Genomic DNA, 16,319 nt, shown 5'->3' with positions numbered 1-16,319 from the left:
CATACGGGACGGATGGTTGATGGGTTCCCTCGGCGGTGCGGGAACAGGGTGGAGTTTCTTGCTTCATTCTCTGCTGGACAGACAGATTTGCTTGTGGTTTCGAGTGTGCTGTTCTTTTTTAGTAGATTCATTTCTTTTCCGCGGAAGACGAGGACTGTTCTGGAAAGGTGTGACTACTACTACGACGACGATCACTTTTGGGTGGGTGCAGAAGTAAAGACAGAATGAGGATGGAGATGGCGAAGGCAAAAATGGTTCTTTCTATATGTTGGGCGACGGGGGCGAGCAGAGAAAGTGGTGTTTTGTGCCCTGACCACAATTCTGTTCTGTTTATCTACAATACCTACAATCAAGCTCAGAAGGAAACATTCAAGGGAGTACTGTACGACTCCTTCACTCGGTGTGTAAGAGATCTGTTGCTCCTTCCTTCCTTTGTGCCTAAAGTCAATTTCGGAGATCCCGGTCGCGCGCGAGTTTCGCGGCAGACTTCGCGTCCACCTCCATTAAACTTCGAATGGTGTGAGCCGTCACATTATTGCGCTGCACCACCACGCCGCATCCCACACAATCATGGCGTCGGAGTCGGCAGCGGAGTCAACGCTGGACTCAGTGGAGCGGGAAGCGCTGCAGGAAGGACAAGAAGTTGTACAGAAGGTGAGTTCGCACACTGCATGCGACTGTTGCAAGGCGAGCGGCCGTTGACGCAAGAATCCTTGCATATTGTAGTATGCACAGCCTCAAGACCTTAATCACGACACAGACACGGACACGAACGACGCGGTTGTGGTCGAGGAGTCCCAGGCGCAGCGGCAGCAGCAAGATTCGACGACAAAGGCTAGTGGCGAGGGCGTGAATGAGAATGAGACTGAGAATCAGAGAGGATCAACGGTGCAGGAATCTGTGCAGCAACTGACGCCTAAGTCGAGTCCGTCGCAGCAGAGGACGGCGCTCCTCCCACCGCCGCCAACTCTACGTACAAGCAAGAGTGTGCCCGATGCGGAGATGAAGGGTACGGGATATGGAGACTATGGAATTCGATTGGAGAAGTCGTTCGCAGGCTTTGAGCAGGGCGATGGCAATACGCAGCAGTGGTCTTCGCAGGATGTGATAAATGCTAGCCGGCTAACAGCGACACCTCAGAGGCCTGACACAGGTGGTGAAACGCAGCTCACGAACCGAACACCGCATACCCTCCAATCCGGAGATGCGGGCCATATCAACTTTAATTACTTCAAAGGCAGTTCGCCGAGCAGTGATGCCGTCTTCCTTCGAGATGACACGCAAGCACCGTCGCAGCTCCAGAGGACTCCTGCGCCCTTTCCACGACAGCCGAGTGACTTGCTCACGTCTGGAGCTACTGCGAAGACGCCTGGCTTCACACAGGCGTTTGGATTTGAAAAAGGCACAAACACGGGCATGACAGGTACGCAGATGTTTGCGCAAACACAGCAGCCTTCCTCAGATCTGCCACTGCCTCTATACTCCGATCCAATCGACCATCGACCAGACTTCGAGCAGCCTCCTTCGTCGCCGCCGCCCACATTGTCCTCTACCCCTGCAATGCCTAGAAGACCGGCTTCAGCTGGAGGCGAGCCGCGGAGTGACGTCTTGACCAGAGAGGCGGAGAGGAGGATCAAAGCTGACGCAAAGGCACAAGAGTTTGCCAGGTTGCAAGAACGGGCCGATCAATTCGAGCATGATGATCTTTCGGATGACACTGCGGATCGAATTTGGCGGGCAAGAATAAATAAAGCAGCACAGAGGAGCGACAACCACGCCTTGGACAGGGTCAGGGCGCCATCCCGGACGGGCTCTCGACCTGGCTCTGCTCGCAAAAGACGACACAATGAGCCTATTGACCTTAGAACGCCCGCTACAGTTCGCAAGAATTTTGACCCACTTATTGAAGATCTGATGCAAGATGAAGAGACTGATGATGAGCAAGAACTGCCCGAGCATCCAGCAGAGAACATTCAGCATAGCGAACACGATGATCCGGATGCAGACATGGGCGACGATGAACAATTTCCCGACGATAATGATGAAAATGAGCCGGACAATGGCAGCGTCAATGATGAATACGATGAACTTTCCGGCGTAATTCGTGCAAGCCAGGCAAATCTGGACGATCACTTGGAACATGACTCGGTTAATGGTAGTGTTGGTCCTGAGAACGACGTGGAGATGCTAGACAATCAGCGGGAGCCAGATGAACAAGGCAGCGTGAAAGCCGGACAAGATAGCGTTCCTCATCAGCAAGTGCCCGAGAGCACAAATCATTCAACTGTGGCAGACTCTCAGCCGATGCAAGACCAGCCTGCGCCCGTACAGCATGCTGTGCCATCATCCAACGTATCTCGTATCCCTGGCTCGCAATACAAGGCTCGGGAAGGGCAGGAAATGGCGGCCCCTTCAAATACCGGTGGAGGCCGAGACGCAGCCTCACAACAGCATCATAGCCACGTCGAAGAGGAGAAGATTCCAAGCAGCCCGCCTCTTCAGACTGCAGGCAGCACGATACCTCACGATTCAGCTGAGGCGTCGTTGCTTAGGCAAAAGATGCTGGATCAGTTTCAAGCGCGAACGGAATCGACTGAAGATGGGTCGACTGCCCAGCCTGAGATTCCCGAAAGCGATCGGCCAACTGCTGAAGCTTCCGAACAGAGTGAGAGCCTTCAAGCGCCATTCTCGACAGCACGAACGCACGTCTCAGCATCAGCTCAATCGCCAAACAGGGCATTTGCGGCACAGTCACCGATCAAGCCGGTCCAGAGTCAACATAGCAGGAGCACTGATGAGACTCCTCGGAAGCGTGCAGGCGTTCTTCATTTCTCGGATATCTCTAAGGCCCAGTTGAAAACGAATCCTAGCTTCGAGTCGCAGGACGTCAACAACGATATAGATGAGGTTATGAACGGCGTCTATACTGAAGGTGACAAGTCCTTCCAGCAGCACATGTCGTCGCCTGAGCGACCTAGAACGAAGCATCCAAAGCTCACACACACGTCTTCGTCATTGAGCTCCTCGTCGTTGGCCCGGCCTCCTTCACTCAGACCGGAGCGATCTGTGGTGGATGGTGGCATCCAGTATCCTACCGTTGTCGCGGCAAAGGAAGTTACGCAAGACCAAGGGGCAGGCTTTGCACGACCGCTGAAACCAGAACCTGTGCTTGACGGGCAGGAGCATGATGGCATGGAGGTAGACGTCGCACAGCCGGACGACACATCTGCAGAAATTGCGGAATCAGAGGCAGCGGCTCCTTCGCCCCCTGCAGCTCTTAGGGAGAGCCCGAGCAAGGCGAATAAGCTTCCGACTCCAACCATCAACTCAAGCCCGAAAGACAAGAATCGCCAAGACACCTCCGAGAGTGTGCGTGAGAGGGAGGAAGCCGGTCGAGCTGCTGTTTCTCAACTCGTCTCTGCTAGGTCTACGGTATCTGCTAAGCGCGCAAAGCCTACCACCTACGGAAGAACGAGCAGGCGGAAGCCATCTACAGCAACTTCTAAAGCTAGAGGAAGGGCTCGGAGTACGAGGCACACTACCCCGGCAGCAAGCGAGCATGAAGATGAAGCCCAGACAGGATGTCAGGTTGACGAAATGGCTGTCGACCAAACATCTGCAGATCCCCTGCCCCAAGCAGAAGACCATGAGGCGGATGAATTTGCAGGTAGTGACACTACGAAGATCGTGGCTCCTGAACGAGTTTTTGCTTTGTTCAAGGGCACTCCTCAGAACTTCTACCCAGCCACATGCCTTGGCGGATCTGCTGATGGAATGGCTTACAAGATCAAGTTTGACGACGGCACAAGCACGAACATCGACACACAGCATGTGCGCCGTCTGGAGCTGCGCATTGGCGATGTTGTCAAGGTGGACGATCCTGAGATGCGTAGGAAGAACTGGCGCATCAATGGGTTTGGAAGTGTCGCAACATCGCAAGACGACACTGAGCTCGGCACCGATGTCTACGGCCACACACGGCTCAAAGTTCAGGTGTCGCATAATCGGACTAGCATGGCAGGTCCGTCGTCCACTCCTGCCGATGATGGGGATATCAAAGAAGTGCTCGTCAATACTGTGTACATCACGCCAACGATGTGGCCGCAGTATAAGGACCGAACATTCTCCCCGTTTAAAACGAGCAAAAGCGTTGGGGAAAGGGCTGAGACTCCATCTACTCGCTCGAACACTCCTGTGGTCGAAACTCCAGCTTCACGCTCCCGACGTACCCCTGCGCCAGGCGGTAAAGCTAAGGTAGCTGGTGGCAGACCTTCACATCTGCGAGAGACGTCTGTGGCGCCTTCATCGTCCGCTGGCACTTCATCTGGAATATTCAGCAATATGGCATTCGCTATCTCATTCGTGCACGACAGCCCTGAGAAGGCTGAAGTCACGCAAGCGATCAAAGGCCATGGCGGTGCCGTGCTAGATGTTGGCTTCGAAGAACTTTTCGAGCTCCCAAGTCTCGATGGGGCCGCAGCCACGCCTCCATCCAAGAAGTCACCGCGAAAGCAGGCCAACGAGGGAAATGCGACCTCCCGACTCCAGCTTCAGGACAAATACAAGAACATCCGCTTCGCAGCATGCATTTCCGATAAACACAGCAGAAGAGCCAAATACATCCAAGCCCTCGCACTCGGTCTGCCCACGATCTCGGGACGATGGATCACCCACTGCTTGGACGCAAACAAAAACCGCAGTCTGAGCAGCGGCGAAGTCACCGCGATACCCTGGGACAGATACCTCCTCCCCGCCGGCGAGAGCATCTTCCTCGGGGGCTCGATTCGCTCACGAACTCTTACACCATACGACTCCTCGACTGCCCAACTTGCAATCACAATCTCCTCCCGCGCCAAGCTCCTCAACGGCGAAGGTCTCCTCATTGTCGCCCCACGCAAAGGCGGCGGCAACGAAGAGAAACGCAAGACTTTCGCATTCCTTACGCTCGCGTTGGGTGCAGGCCAGGTCAAGCGAGTGGCGGATTTCGGTGTTGCGAAGAAACTTGTGGCTGAAAACGAAGGTGTTTGGAAATGGATTTATGCTGATGGGAGTATTTTCGAAGATGCCAAAGGTGAGATCTTTGGCAGTGGGAAGAGTGCTACTGCTGCTGGCAAGAAGAGGAAGAGGTCTGACGATGAAGGTAGTGGCAAGATGTTTGCTACTGATGGAAAGGTCAAACTTGTCAATGATGAGTTTGTGATTCAGAGTTTGATTTTGGGGGCTTTGGCGGAGGATTAAGGGGGGGAAAGGCATGGCGCTTGAAATGGCTTTGATGATGGTACATGAACTCGAAGATACCCGGACTGGCTGGTGCATATGGATGACTGGCTGGTGCATATGAATGAACCCGGCTGGTGTCGCCGCAAGTTTGCTGTACAAATCTGTATGAATTACATTGACTCGCTCACATGATGCTGAGCCACGTGTGCTCCCTCCCTCGCTCAATCGACTCTTCTCGTTCTTATCAGACTAAGAAGAAGCAGCGCTCCCTGTACGACGAGACAAACCCTGGCTACCATCTCATACATTGGCCTCTCTCACATATCTCTAGGCATCTCTCCCTTCCACAACCCGAATCAAAACCTCCCCAATCTCATCTCATCCACGATTCCAGCATTCCATCTTCTCAGCTCTTACTAAATCATCTCAACCCCAGAGGCTGCAAAACCCTCTCCCTCGCCGCCCTCGCCGCAACCTCACCACCCTGCTGCATGGCCAGCGCCCCCACAATGGAAAAAACCGTATGCGCAAGCACGCTCTCCTGACCACTGGCCTTCAAATCATCAGAACGTCTCGGCTTCCATCGTATCACCTTATCCAAACCATATTGCATGGCGAGCGTGGAAAGCCGACGAGAGTTTACTATTCGGAGTTTTGTGGCTTGCGTGACGTTTTCTAACCCTGTGAGGGCCGGGTGGGCGAAGACTTCGGATTTGGGGTAAGAGGGATTTTGGGGGGATGGAGCGGATAAGAGGGCTATAGAGGTTTGGAGGTCCAATATGCGCTTGCCCAGGTAGGCGAGACGGTCGTTGAAGCCTTGGTTTCCGTGCGAGTGGGATTTGTGGGTTATTGCTGTCCACTGAATCACGAGGAATTATTAGCGAGGGGTAACGAGGTTGAGGCTTGGGAGGATGGGTGGTGTTGTTTTCTTACCTTTACTTCATCAGACAATAGATCCCTTCCTCTTTTATTTCCTCCCACGCGTCCACAGAAGTTGTCGTAGGCTTGATTCAATTTCTCGTCGTCGGTGTTTACGCTCCAGACTGGCTGTTTCGGCTGTGGTCGTAGTCTTATTGGCATTTTCAGGGCGGCAGGTGTTTGTTTCCATCTTGGGAGTTGGGATTGCGACTCGGGGGAGGATGTGCGAATGGGATTTATTCGTGTGACGGTTGAGGCTGCACGAGAGGAGGTGAAGTTGGTTTCTGATTTTGTGGCATTTCGCAGAGCGCGAGCGCAACTTGCGCAGACGAATGATGGGCGGTTTGGCTTCATTTTGGGTGTTTATGGTTATAGTAAGGAAGGTGTAGTCGATGAGACTATGGTCGACTTTGCGGCGAAGACGGGCATGATTGGAAGCTGCGAGCCTGAGGCAGAAAGAACGCGCTGTTCTACTTCCACACGCGACCTCCATCCTTTCTGAAGACGAATGTCCTCACTGTTTTTTTTTTCTAACACATCCACTTCTGAATCACCATGGCTGATTGGATATCGTGAAAGCCTGTTGTTGCCTTGGCACAAGAGTGCGAACATCACAGACGGTTCAAGTGCGACTATCCACAGTTCTATGGCGTCAACAAATGGAGACCGGCCGTCTAACGCGTCGCCGAAATCTCTCAAAGATACTCTCACCGAGGCATTGCCCTCCACATTCAAGTGCAAGACGCGTTATGTCTATACGCCTCCAAAGCCATGTGAGCCGTTGTTCTCTGCTTTGCCTGGGAAAGAGGCAGAGAAAACGCGCCTGGCCAGCCATTTCTTGACCGTCAGTGTCGATGCCTCATCTCTGCCTCAAGGAGGCAATGGAGACGTAATCAGCTTCGCAATCGAGGTACTGCTCTACTCGACGACATCTCTCACAACCCTCTTCGTCAGCAAAGTCGACTCTACATCATACATCCCTCGCATCAAGCCATCACCTATCAAGACGACCGTCACCGCTTTTCTGAAATGGCTGGCTTCGAAAGAACTTCAGAAGCATCCTGCACGCAAGATTGTTGTTTCGCTGTTCGCAAGAGCCCAGGCCCAGTATCTCTTTCCAGGCTCATCGGATGACAATGGCAAACACGTACTGGATGATCGACAACTGATTAAATGGTGGGCACGTGTGCTCGATCCCATCATCCCTACCGGAAACGGTGACCCGGTAGTACAGCATCAAGCATACATCACAGTCCCAGGATACGAAAAGAGCGAGCTGAGACAATTTACGCCATCTGGGTCAAACACTGGAGAGAAGCCGCGATGGCTTCCAGGAAATCCTCTTCTAGAACTGGCTCGCACTCGTGGTGTACCAGAGCATGCTCCACCAAGATGTCTTTTGCCTCGCTTTCCTGATGACCCAAAAGCCAGATTTATTTCCGACCTCGACGAGGAGATAGGCATTTCCCAGGACGCAGAGGTCACTATCAGTCCATCAAAGCGTAAGAGCGGAACATGGAAGTCGGTGACGGGCCTTGATCAGTTCTGGGAGCAGATGGAGTTTCGCCAAGAATGCTCGTCTGGAAGAGTGGTCGGCTTCCTGTGGCTCGTCATCTCGCATAAGAAGCAGGATGACGCGAGCTCAGAAGCTGCCAGCATCGAACTTGCGAACATTGACAGTCAAGACTCGTTGTCTTCTGTGCCTGTTCTGAGCAGTGATACAGGAGCGCAGGAGGACACCAACCAAGCCAATGGAAGTCCAAAAAAGAAGAAGAGAACCAGACTGACAGGTCCAATCATTCCACGTCTTCCAAAGGTCAAATCTACAACATCGAATCTGTCAGAGATGCTTTCACAGATCGACGCGCAACCAGGCGACGGCATTGCAATCACGAAAGATGGTTACGACAAAGCCATGTCAGTGCTTCTCCAGCTGGACTTCTCGAGCCTCGATATTGCATCTCAGTCAACCAGAAAGTGGACTGCACAGATTCAGGGCATAGCAGGCTTGACAGAGGACTTTGCCGTGGAAGTAATCGGAAGCGTAGTCTCAGAAACATCTGCCGCTGCCGCTACCCTCAACGGCGCGGCGCCAATCAACGACTTGGGTGGTTTAGTGAAGAAGAAAAAGAGAAAGGTCGATGAGACTGGGCCAGAGAATATGAAAGCAAGCGACGTTGAAGCAGGAGCGAATGAGCAGCCTGCAGTCAATGTTTTGAGCAGCGGCATGATCAGGAAGAAACCGAAACCCGAAGCGTCCTGAGCGATACCTACTTCATGACCACAACGCTGCTCAGTCTAATTGCTGGCTGAAGCCTTGCGTCACTGATGCAGCGGTGCCGAATCTTGTGCGCGAAATGTGATCGAGACAGTCCGAAGCCTCGATCGCTGCACGAAGTCTCTCGCCGCATTGCCCATCGACCCTGCAATCGTGCTTGAAGGAAGATGGCGAGGCAGTACAGAAATGAGTCAATATTAACCATGTTTGAGCCGTGTTCTTCAAGCATACCCAAGATATAACTCGAAGCAACACTTTCATCGCAACATGCGTGCTCTCGAGGGATGGACGAGTCTTCTTGAACCAGAGAATGAAGCTCGAGGTACGCATAGAGGTCCTGAGGCGAACAAATTGACCCAGCGCGTTAGATCGCTATGCACCAACATCCTTGGGACATGCTGGCCGCACGAGAAGACTAGGATAGGGAGCAGAATTGCTGAATGTGTTACGCCACGAGCGCCGCCCTTCGAAGCCAATCTTGGTTAGCCTGCAGGCACGCCGCACTGGGAGTGCTCTATCTTCGTTCAGATATGCGAAAGACGTCATTAGGTTTACGCCAGAAATATTCGGCGGGCCTAAAGCCCATGGGCCGCTGTGCGTTCAGACGAGATGGACGTTCTCGACCGCGACGACATATTCCCACATCTTGTCCTGAAGCTCTTGTGAAAGACGAAGCAGACGACTTCTTGGCTCTGTTTGCGGCGTCCGACCTTCTCTTTCGACTGGAATATAACATGGACGTGAAAGCCAGTGCCCGAAAGCGCTTCCACACGCGGGCGGTACCATAGTCGAAGGATCTCTCAAATGGTTCAACAATCTCTATTGTATTTATCAGTAGCCAAGGGATGAACTAGCAGATGAAGAAGACCGCAGCGCCAAAGCACAGTAGCGGATAGGGATGAGGCGTCGAAGGGAAGGCGTCGAAAGAAATCAATTTCCTTCGAGAATTTCTTTCCACGCCTTTCTTTCCAGACGTCTGGCAGCATGGCCATCACTTGGACATGGTGTGGTCAAGTCTCATCACTAGGATACGTGGTCAAATCTCAGTTGTCATGGCAAGGGGAGAAAGTCACATGGGATGCACGGTACAGTATCTGGTCCTTGCGCGATGGTCTGCGCCTTTTGCCGGCCCTTCTCGATTTCTTCTGCGCCATTCGAGGCAGTGATCAAGTCTTGATAATTATAGATCAGTGATGGTTGCATGAGATTCCAGACTGATGCATCCCGAGCTTAGAATATTTGGGGGGCCTGCGCCAAGTCCTTGTCTCGTCTCGCTCTCGCTCTCGCACGGCAGTTCACGCCTGGGCCCGGCTAAATTGAACAGGCCATGGCCATGTGTTCGCGTGTGGAAATGTCCAAGCTCTCTTTGGGTTCGCATGGGCTCGAAAGCTTCAAGTTCAAAAATCGTGAGTGCCTCATAGAATAACAGATCCTTGACTCTCCGCTCCCGAGCGGCGTGTGACTCCACTGCAGCCGTGCATATCGCAAACTTTACCATCTTCGACAACTTCATGCCGGACTGATGCCGAAAGCAGACCAACAACGAAGGCGACTAGTCACGACCTCACTGTCGACATGTGAAAGTCTGCCGTTGATGACGAGAATAAGCTGACGGCCCAGACCAGAGAACTCTGCGCGTGTCCGGGCAATAATAATGCCCCCAGACGTGCCCCTTGCGCATCTGCCACAGTCTGCAAACAACCTGGTCGAGCATCCATACACTTTGCCAAAGCATGAATCCTGTCCGCCCCGGGTTCGTGTTGCAACTCAAAGGTGCTCCCTTGGGCCTTGGCCGTCTCGTCGCATCTGGCGCCTCGCATCATACTCCACCATCGCGCGAGCAGACGAAATGCTCGGCGATATGCGCTGTTGAGACACCGGCCGCTTCTGCTCACCACACTCGACTCATGCTTGAACGACAATGCTTACTTCAAGATTGGCATTATGCGTTGCATACCTCCGCTTCGTTGCAGCACAGGATTGGAGAGACTACAACAGTTTGTGCGACGACACGTTCGATAAAGCGAATGCGGTATGACAACCGGACACTCCTGCGATGAAACTGCCAATTGCTGACATCCACATTTCAGTCGAGCGTATACACGTATGCACCGGACTTGAGAACGATCACCTCACGGCCGGCGCCAGTCTCGTGGGCTTACACCGTCTACCACAATGCCTCGACATTGCAAGCTGTATGGTGGTACAACACGGGCGGTGCTAATTATTCAGACGACTTCGGCATGTACGTGATTTGTAATCTGCTATCCGCGTGAACGTATTGAGCGTTGACCAAGATCGCATACAGGGGCTACGATGTCTGCGCATTCCGACTCAGAAATCTGACATCGCTTGCAACCTGGAACGCCTATATCAAAAACGACGATGGCTCTTGCAACAAAACCCTCGACGACGACTGTATCAAAGACCTAAAGAAACTTGCTCGACGAACAGCCATAGCACAAGTCGGCGAAGCCTCACCCGCCTCCAACCTGACGGAAGGAGCCCTACCAAAAGTCTGCAGCGCAATCGGCACCACCATCCTGAACAATTTGCCCAAGACATGTAAGAAGTACTTCGACGAGCGAGACTTCGAGGTCGCCACATGGCAGATGAGCGACTACAACAAGACTTCCCGCGACGTGGCATGTTGTAGTGATATCCAGTACAACAGTTGTCCCATCTATGCCAACGAATCTCAAGCAACTTCCACGAACCTTGAGATTACTGGTAGTCCCGACGATCCCACGACTGCCATGATGAAAGACTCCGAGCGATATCCAGGTAGCTGGCATGCCTGGTGGGGCCTGGACATGAAACTCGGTCTAGAGAGAAAGGGAGGATTCAATACTGATAACTACGACGCGTACGCTCATGGTGTATTTCCCATGTTGACGGTAAGTTCGTTTCCTCGTTCCCCTTCTGAAACCCTCGCACTGACTAACTCACTCATCTTACCAGGTCTACATGTCCCTCGCCAACCAACGCCGACAAATCTACATCGAACCCTTCGCCCAACTAACCTGCATGCGCGCCACCAACTTCAGCGAAGGCTCCCGCAAACCTCCACCCCTTCACCCCTCCGAATCCTCCTCAGGCCTCTCCCCCGGCGCAATAGGCGGAATAGCAGCCGGATCCGCAGTCGGAGCCCTAGCCGTCATCATCGCCGCCTTCCTGTACTACCGCCACAAACGCCTCACCGCAGCCGCAGCCCGCAAAGCCGCCTCTCTCTCCTCTTCCGGCACAGGTCCCACCGAACTCGGAGGCGACGGTCCAGCGGCTGAACTCGACAAGGGCAACGAAGTCTTCGAAAAAGAAGGCAACCTGCCCGGCATGGAAATGGATGCGAACGCGAAGAAGATTTTCGAGATGCAAGGGGATGAAGGGACGGGGACGAGGAGTGAGATGGCGGGGGATACGATTCAGAGTGAATTGGAGAGTCCCAGTGGGGAGGGTTTGGAGGAGAAGAAGAGGTTGGAGTTGTTGGAGAAGGAAAGGGGGATGGTGGAGCAGCCGGAGGTGGCGGAGTTGATGGGGAGTGAACCGATACAGAGACAGAGTTGGACGCCGAGTATACGGTTGGTTGAGAATGTTGATCAGCATCAGGGTGAGATGCGGGAGATTGATAGGACGAGGGATGCGGTTGAGGAAGAAGATCCGCCGAGAATTTGATGAGTGACATGTACGATGATGTCGACGAGAATTGTTTTGTTTTTGTACTGGAACTGGTTATTGAGAGTGCTTTCATCTGTGTACATAGTCGTCTCAGTGTCGATACTGTCCTGTCGCTAAACTGCAATGCCAAGACTCCACTGCAAAGGTTATCAAATTCACTTCTGTTCTTCTCATGACTCGCGATCGCTTTCCTCGTCATCGTCGTCGTCGTCGCTATCAGGCTGAGTCCCCATCTCTTCTGGCTTCTTTTTCCTTTCGTAGTCGAAGGCGTGAGCCGCACGAATTGTCGTGCCAACTCTGTGCAGTGCGTGAGTGACGGGTGAGCCGGCCATCTGCTGTTCGCTGCTACCCCCGCCTGTTCTTCTGAATCGCAAAGTGCCACTGTTGGATGATTGCTGACGCTCAAGTGCTGAGCCGTCGCGGGCGGAAGACGTTCCAGATCTGAAGACGTCTCGTAATGATTTTGGAGCCGTCGCCTTGGGCTTCGATTCGCTCTGCCCATCGAGCTGTGCTTGCCGTTCGGCCAAAGTTGGAGAGCGTCCCCGGTTGGCCTTCTTCTTGCTTCGACCAAAGTCTTTGTTGGCATATGGGTCAGGTCCAGCTTCCGCCTCTTCCAGTGCGGTCGGTACTACCACCGGTGAGAACGGCGCCGTTGCGTGGTCACGCCTGACCGTCCTGTCCGTGTCCTCCTCGTTCTCTGATGTTGGTGTGGTGATCAGACGACTAGTCGAGTCTTGCTCCATAATCTTGTACGGAAGAGGTATGTCCCTACTAGCCTTCTGCCTCTCGATGTTTGTGCAGTGCTCGTTCTCAACACGGAATACCGTCCACATGCCTCTTCGCAAAACTTCTGTGAATCCGACTAGAAACGACACGATCGACGAGTGCTGGACGTCAGATGTGTATATTGCGTAGAAAATCCAGTTGAATCGAAGAATGGGATCGATCACCATGGCAGCATAGTAGATCCATGCCTTCTTACGGTAGGCAAGAGTCGGTCGCAGGAACTTCTTTGGTGCGTAGAGGTCGCCCAGGCCTGTTGGATGTTAGTTGACGCCCGTGGTATGATGGGAGTAGCAGACTTACTCCAATCCATGAAGATATCCCAAATGCTGCAATAGATGCCATTCACTGTCGCCATACTGATGAATAGAGCCCTCATCTTGTTGTTCTGGTCGAGCCGATACAGCGACAATGTCATATACTGTAGTATGGTGGCACCATATTTCGCGCAGTTGACCAGATGAGGAAAGACCTGGCGCGTGTCTCGATAACGTCGGATACATTGAAAAGCACGCCAGATACCGGGCAAAGTCGTCAAGAATCCAAGCAGCCGGCTATTCGATGAATTACACACAGAAGGCGTATTCCAATTCCTAGCGAACAAGCAGGAGAAAAGCTCAATGTTTCCGATAGAATACGTGAGTGAGCAGAACATGTCGCCCATGAAGAAGTCTCTGAACTCGACACCGTACAGTCCTGAGCATACTAGTCTCCACTACATCAATGTAAGCACAGCTCACAAGCTTGAAGATAAACAATCTCACCAGAGTGTACAGAAACCACTTTCTGGCGTTGTGATACAGGATCGGAAATGGAAGGAAGAGAGCAACGACAGCGAGACCGATCAGTACCACGATCCCTGATACCATACGAATTAGCACTACATTTTCCGATGAATCGAAATGTGAACTCACAATATAGAAACATGGTATCTCCACCCGCTTGAATGTCGAAATTGAGCCATATAGTGACGCCAAGGAGGAAATAGAGCCAGGCCGGGATCTCCGACATCTGTAGCCAGTTGAGTGCTTGCCTGCTGTCGAGCTCAAAAATGAATTGGTAGTTGACTTTGAACTCGGTGAAGAATCCGGCACATCCGACGAATAGGAATGCCAATAAGACCATCATAAAGTACCCGGCGTAGAGCTGAAGCAAGTACGCCACATGGACATGTTTTGGTTCTGGTGCTGTGAAAAGCAGTTCGGCTCCTTTGACAAGTCCTTGTACACCCAAGACAGAGCCTGCTGCAAGTAAAGCGCATGTACGTGCGACTGGTCCGGTGAAATCGCCAGCTTTGGCAGTTTTGGTCCGGAGCTTGCTGACTGCCACCTTTCTGTTGCCCTTCTCAAAGTACCGAGCATAGAGGTCTTCCACGGTCGCCATGAGGTGCTCGACCTCTTCAGATGCAACGAAATGCGAAAGGTTGACCTTCTCTAAGGTATACTGCAGCTTAGGGTGTGCATCTACAGTTTTGTCGTACTTTTTATTGATCTTTCGGAATGCGGTGCGGTTCACCAACGCGTATGATTTCAGCAGCTCCAGCAGGCGGTAGAACTCGGCAAGAGCAGACTTCATTTTTCTTTTGGCAGTCCTGTATGGCACCTCTTTGGCACGTTTCCTCGCATAATCGCGCTGCTGGTTGTCAGGTACCCAATGAGAAGCAGGCAGGTTGGGACTTCCAAGATTCTCCCGAGCAATAGAGGTCTTTCCAACGCGGTTGGGTCGAAGCCTATCAATGACCTTGGCAGTCTCGTCGACGGACTTGTGGATTGGACGCCTCAAGGCTGATGGCAGTGCTAATCTTTCAGCTTCTGAGCTCACCTTGCCGTTCTGCCCGTTGATTTGGTGAGTGTTTGCAGGGCCATTTGAATCTTCATGAGAGTGTCTATGCCTCTCCTCTTCGGCCTGAATCTCAGCCAGACGATATTCACGCATGATATGGAGTTGTTCTCGCAGCGCCTCGAGTCGTTCCTTAGCCTCATTTTCTTTCGTCCTGTAGAAGGTTTCAATTTTTGCCAGCTCACGATCCAGGAAGAGAAAGAACTCGGCCTGCCTAAAGTCGAGCTCTTTGTATGCTTCCAGCGATACATCGCGATCAGCGCGTGCCTTCTTAGGAGTGGTATTGCCAGTCACTGAGAACATCCGCCTCATGAATGGTCGGCTGTCAGGGTTGGAATTCGTCCGTCGAGGGAACAGATCTCGAAGACGTGAAGAAGCTCCGCCAGGAGTTTGAGGCTGGTCTATTGCTGGTCTTATCGCATATGCATTGCCGACGTGGCCCATTTGTGTAGCCGGGGGATGAGGGGTGTATGACTCTGAAGATAATGATGTTGACAGTTCTCCAGCAGGCGGCGCAGCCTGTCCCGGTTTGGCTGGAATCACTGGAGACGTTCTTGGGCTTACTGGTGGGTAATGATCGGCAGCGTCTTCTACTGCAAGCGCAGGACCAGGTAATTCTAACGAAGCCGCATCCTGGCGTTTCCTCTTGCGGTCTGCATCACTAGGCGGACTCCCGATGATGCTGCCGTAGCTTGTCATGCGCTGGTTTGCGCCGGGCCGTCCATCATGCGCTTGGTGTCGGGTGTTCAAGGGACTGCGCTCATCCACGGCTCCGTGGGCGAAATCGATGGTACTGCGTGGGTTCACGCCGCTGTGCGAGTCACTTTTCGAGCGTACATGCGAGAGCGGCGGGTGTTGAGCGAGTCCGGATGCAAGAGAAGGCTTTTTACGGCGCAAGAGTGTGGCGACCGGGGCATCTACGAGAGAATTGCCGGGTGTAGTCCTGGATGTAGCAGAAGGTGGAAGGCTTCTGATGGCTTTTGCAACAGCTTTGAGCTGATTCGCATCAGAAAGCTGGCACGACAGCAAGGAACGGGAGGATGACGGACTTTCTTCTTTGCTTGCTTGTAATCAAAATATCCGGACTGGAAAATCAGCCGTGGCCATCCATGTTCGCCATGTTGCGCTGGGCTGGGCTGGGCTGGGCTGGGCCATACCTTCCACTCCGGAATCGCCTGTTCGTCCAATTCCTGGCCGACATGTTAGTCCTTGTGCCGCGCCATTCACAGAATCACATACCTTGGCGAATTTCATAGCTATGAATGCGTGATGCGGGTGCAGCGAAGCATGTCGTCGTGCTGTCGGCTGTCGGCGGTGCAACCACGCGTCCGAAGACGATAGAATATTTGGCTTCCTTGGCGACCAACTCTGATCGCATCCGAAGTTCAGCCGCGTCCCAGACATCTTCCTTGCGCGACCTCATCATCATCTCCATCGCTTCTCATGTTCAAGCACATTTCCCAAGGCGCACAGTCCTGGCACATGAAATGGCTGATGTGAAGCATGTGACCGCATTGCTTCCTGTCCATGCGCAAGCCACTCAGCAAGAGTCACAGGTAGGGAGGGCGCCTTTTCTGCAGCTTCGACTTTGATTGCTCTGAGTTCT

General features: G+C 52.9%; 6 protein-coding genes across 6 annotated transcripts; 3 read left to right on the top strand and 3 right to left on the bottom strand.

Annotated features, from left to right (window-relative positions):
* Window positions 1-570: 570 nt before the first annotated feature.
* On the top strand, window positions 571-6,081 carry MYCFIDRAFT_87054 (uncharacterized protein; the record flags this gene model as incomplete). The annotated part of the gene is made up of 2 exons (XM_007929228.1): window positions 571-654; window positions 736-6,081. 2 exons carry the CDS (start codon window positions 571-573, stop codon window positions 5,236-5,238), a joined length of 4,587 nt encoding a protein of 1,528 aa, XP_007927419.1. The 3' UTR covers window positions 5,239-6,081.
* Window positions 4,775-6,497, bottom strand: MYCFIDRAFT_211491 (uncharacterized protein). The gene is made up of 2 exons (XM_007929227.1): window positions 6,154-6,497; window positions 4,775-6,079 (listed from the first exon to the last, which is right to left on the bottom strand). The coding sequence occupies exons 1-2, from the start codon at window positions 6,490-6,492 to the stop codon at window positions 5,642-5,644; spliced, it is 777 nt and encodes a 258-aa protein (XP_007927418.1). The 5' UTR covers window positions 6,493-6,497; the 3' UTR covers window positions 4,775-5,641.
* A 196-nt stretch (window positions 6,498-6,693) lies between these two features.
* Window positions 6,694-8,401, top strand: MYCFIDRAFT_175481 (uncharacterized protein; the record flags this gene model as incomplete). Its single annotated transcript, XM_007929226.1, has 2 exons — window positions 6,694-6,710; window positions 6,742-8,401. 2 exons carry the CDS (start codon window positions 6,694-6,696, stop codon window positions 8,399-8,401), a joined length of 1,677 nt encoding a protein of 558 aa, XP_007927417.1.
* Window positions 8,402-8,431: 30 nt separating this feature from the next.
* Window positions 8,432-9,914, bottom strand: MYCFIDRAFT_175480 (uncharacterized protein; the record flags this gene model as incomplete). Its single annotated transcript, XM_007929225.1, has 9 exons — window positions 8,432-8,483; window positions 8,533-8,753; window positions 8,797-8,893; window positions 8,921-8,930; window positions 8,972-9,266; window positions 9,301-9,410; window positions 9,441-9,458; window positions 9,490-9,645; window positions 9,716-9,914. The coding sequence occupies 9 exons, from the start codon at window positions 9,912-9,914 to the stop codon at window positions 8,432-8,434; spliced, it is 1,158 nt and encodes a 385-aa protein (XP_007927416.1).
* A 27-nt stretch (window positions 9,915-9,941) lies between these two features.
* MYCFIDRAFT_87057 (uncharacterized protein) lies at window positions 9,942-12,232 on the top strand. Its single transcript, XM_007929224.1, has 4 exons — window positions 9,942-10,448; window positions 10,507-10,661; window positions 10,725-11,313; window positions 11,378-12,232. Exons 1-4 carry the CDS (start codon window positions 10,338-10,340, stop codon window positions 12,086-12,088), a joined length of 1,566 nt encoding a protein of 521 aa, XP_007927415.1. The 5' UTR covers window positions 9,942-10,337; the 3' UTR covers window positions 12,089-12,232.
* Window positions 12,233-12,261: 29 nt separating this feature from the next.
* Window positions 12,262-16,117, bottom strand: MYCFIDRAFT_203845 (uncharacterized protein; the record flags this gene model as incomplete). Its single annotated transcript, XM_007929223.1, has 8 exons — window positions 12,262-12,446; window positions 12,813-13,127; window positions 13,178-13,589; window positions 13,639-13,733; window positions 13,789-14,476; window positions 14,684-15,709; window positions 15,763-15,798; window positions 15,953-16,117. 8 exons carry the CDS (start codon window positions 16,115-16,117, stop codon window positions 12,262-12,264), a joined length of 2,922 nt encoding a protein of 973 aa, XP_007927414.1.
* Window positions 16,118-16,319: the final 202 nt, after the last annotated feature.

This window comes from Pseudocercospora fijiensis (genome assembly GCF_000340215.1).
Source record: "Pseudocercospora fijiensis CIRAD86 unplaced genomic scaffold MYCFIscaffold_5, whole genome shotgun sequence".
Taxonomy (NCBI): Eukaryota; Fungi; Ascomycota; class Dothideomycetes; order Mycosphaerellales; family Mycosphaerellaceae; genus Pseudocercospora; species Pseudocercospora fijiensis.
This window is presented reverse-complemented; position numbering and strand designations above follow the sequence as displayed.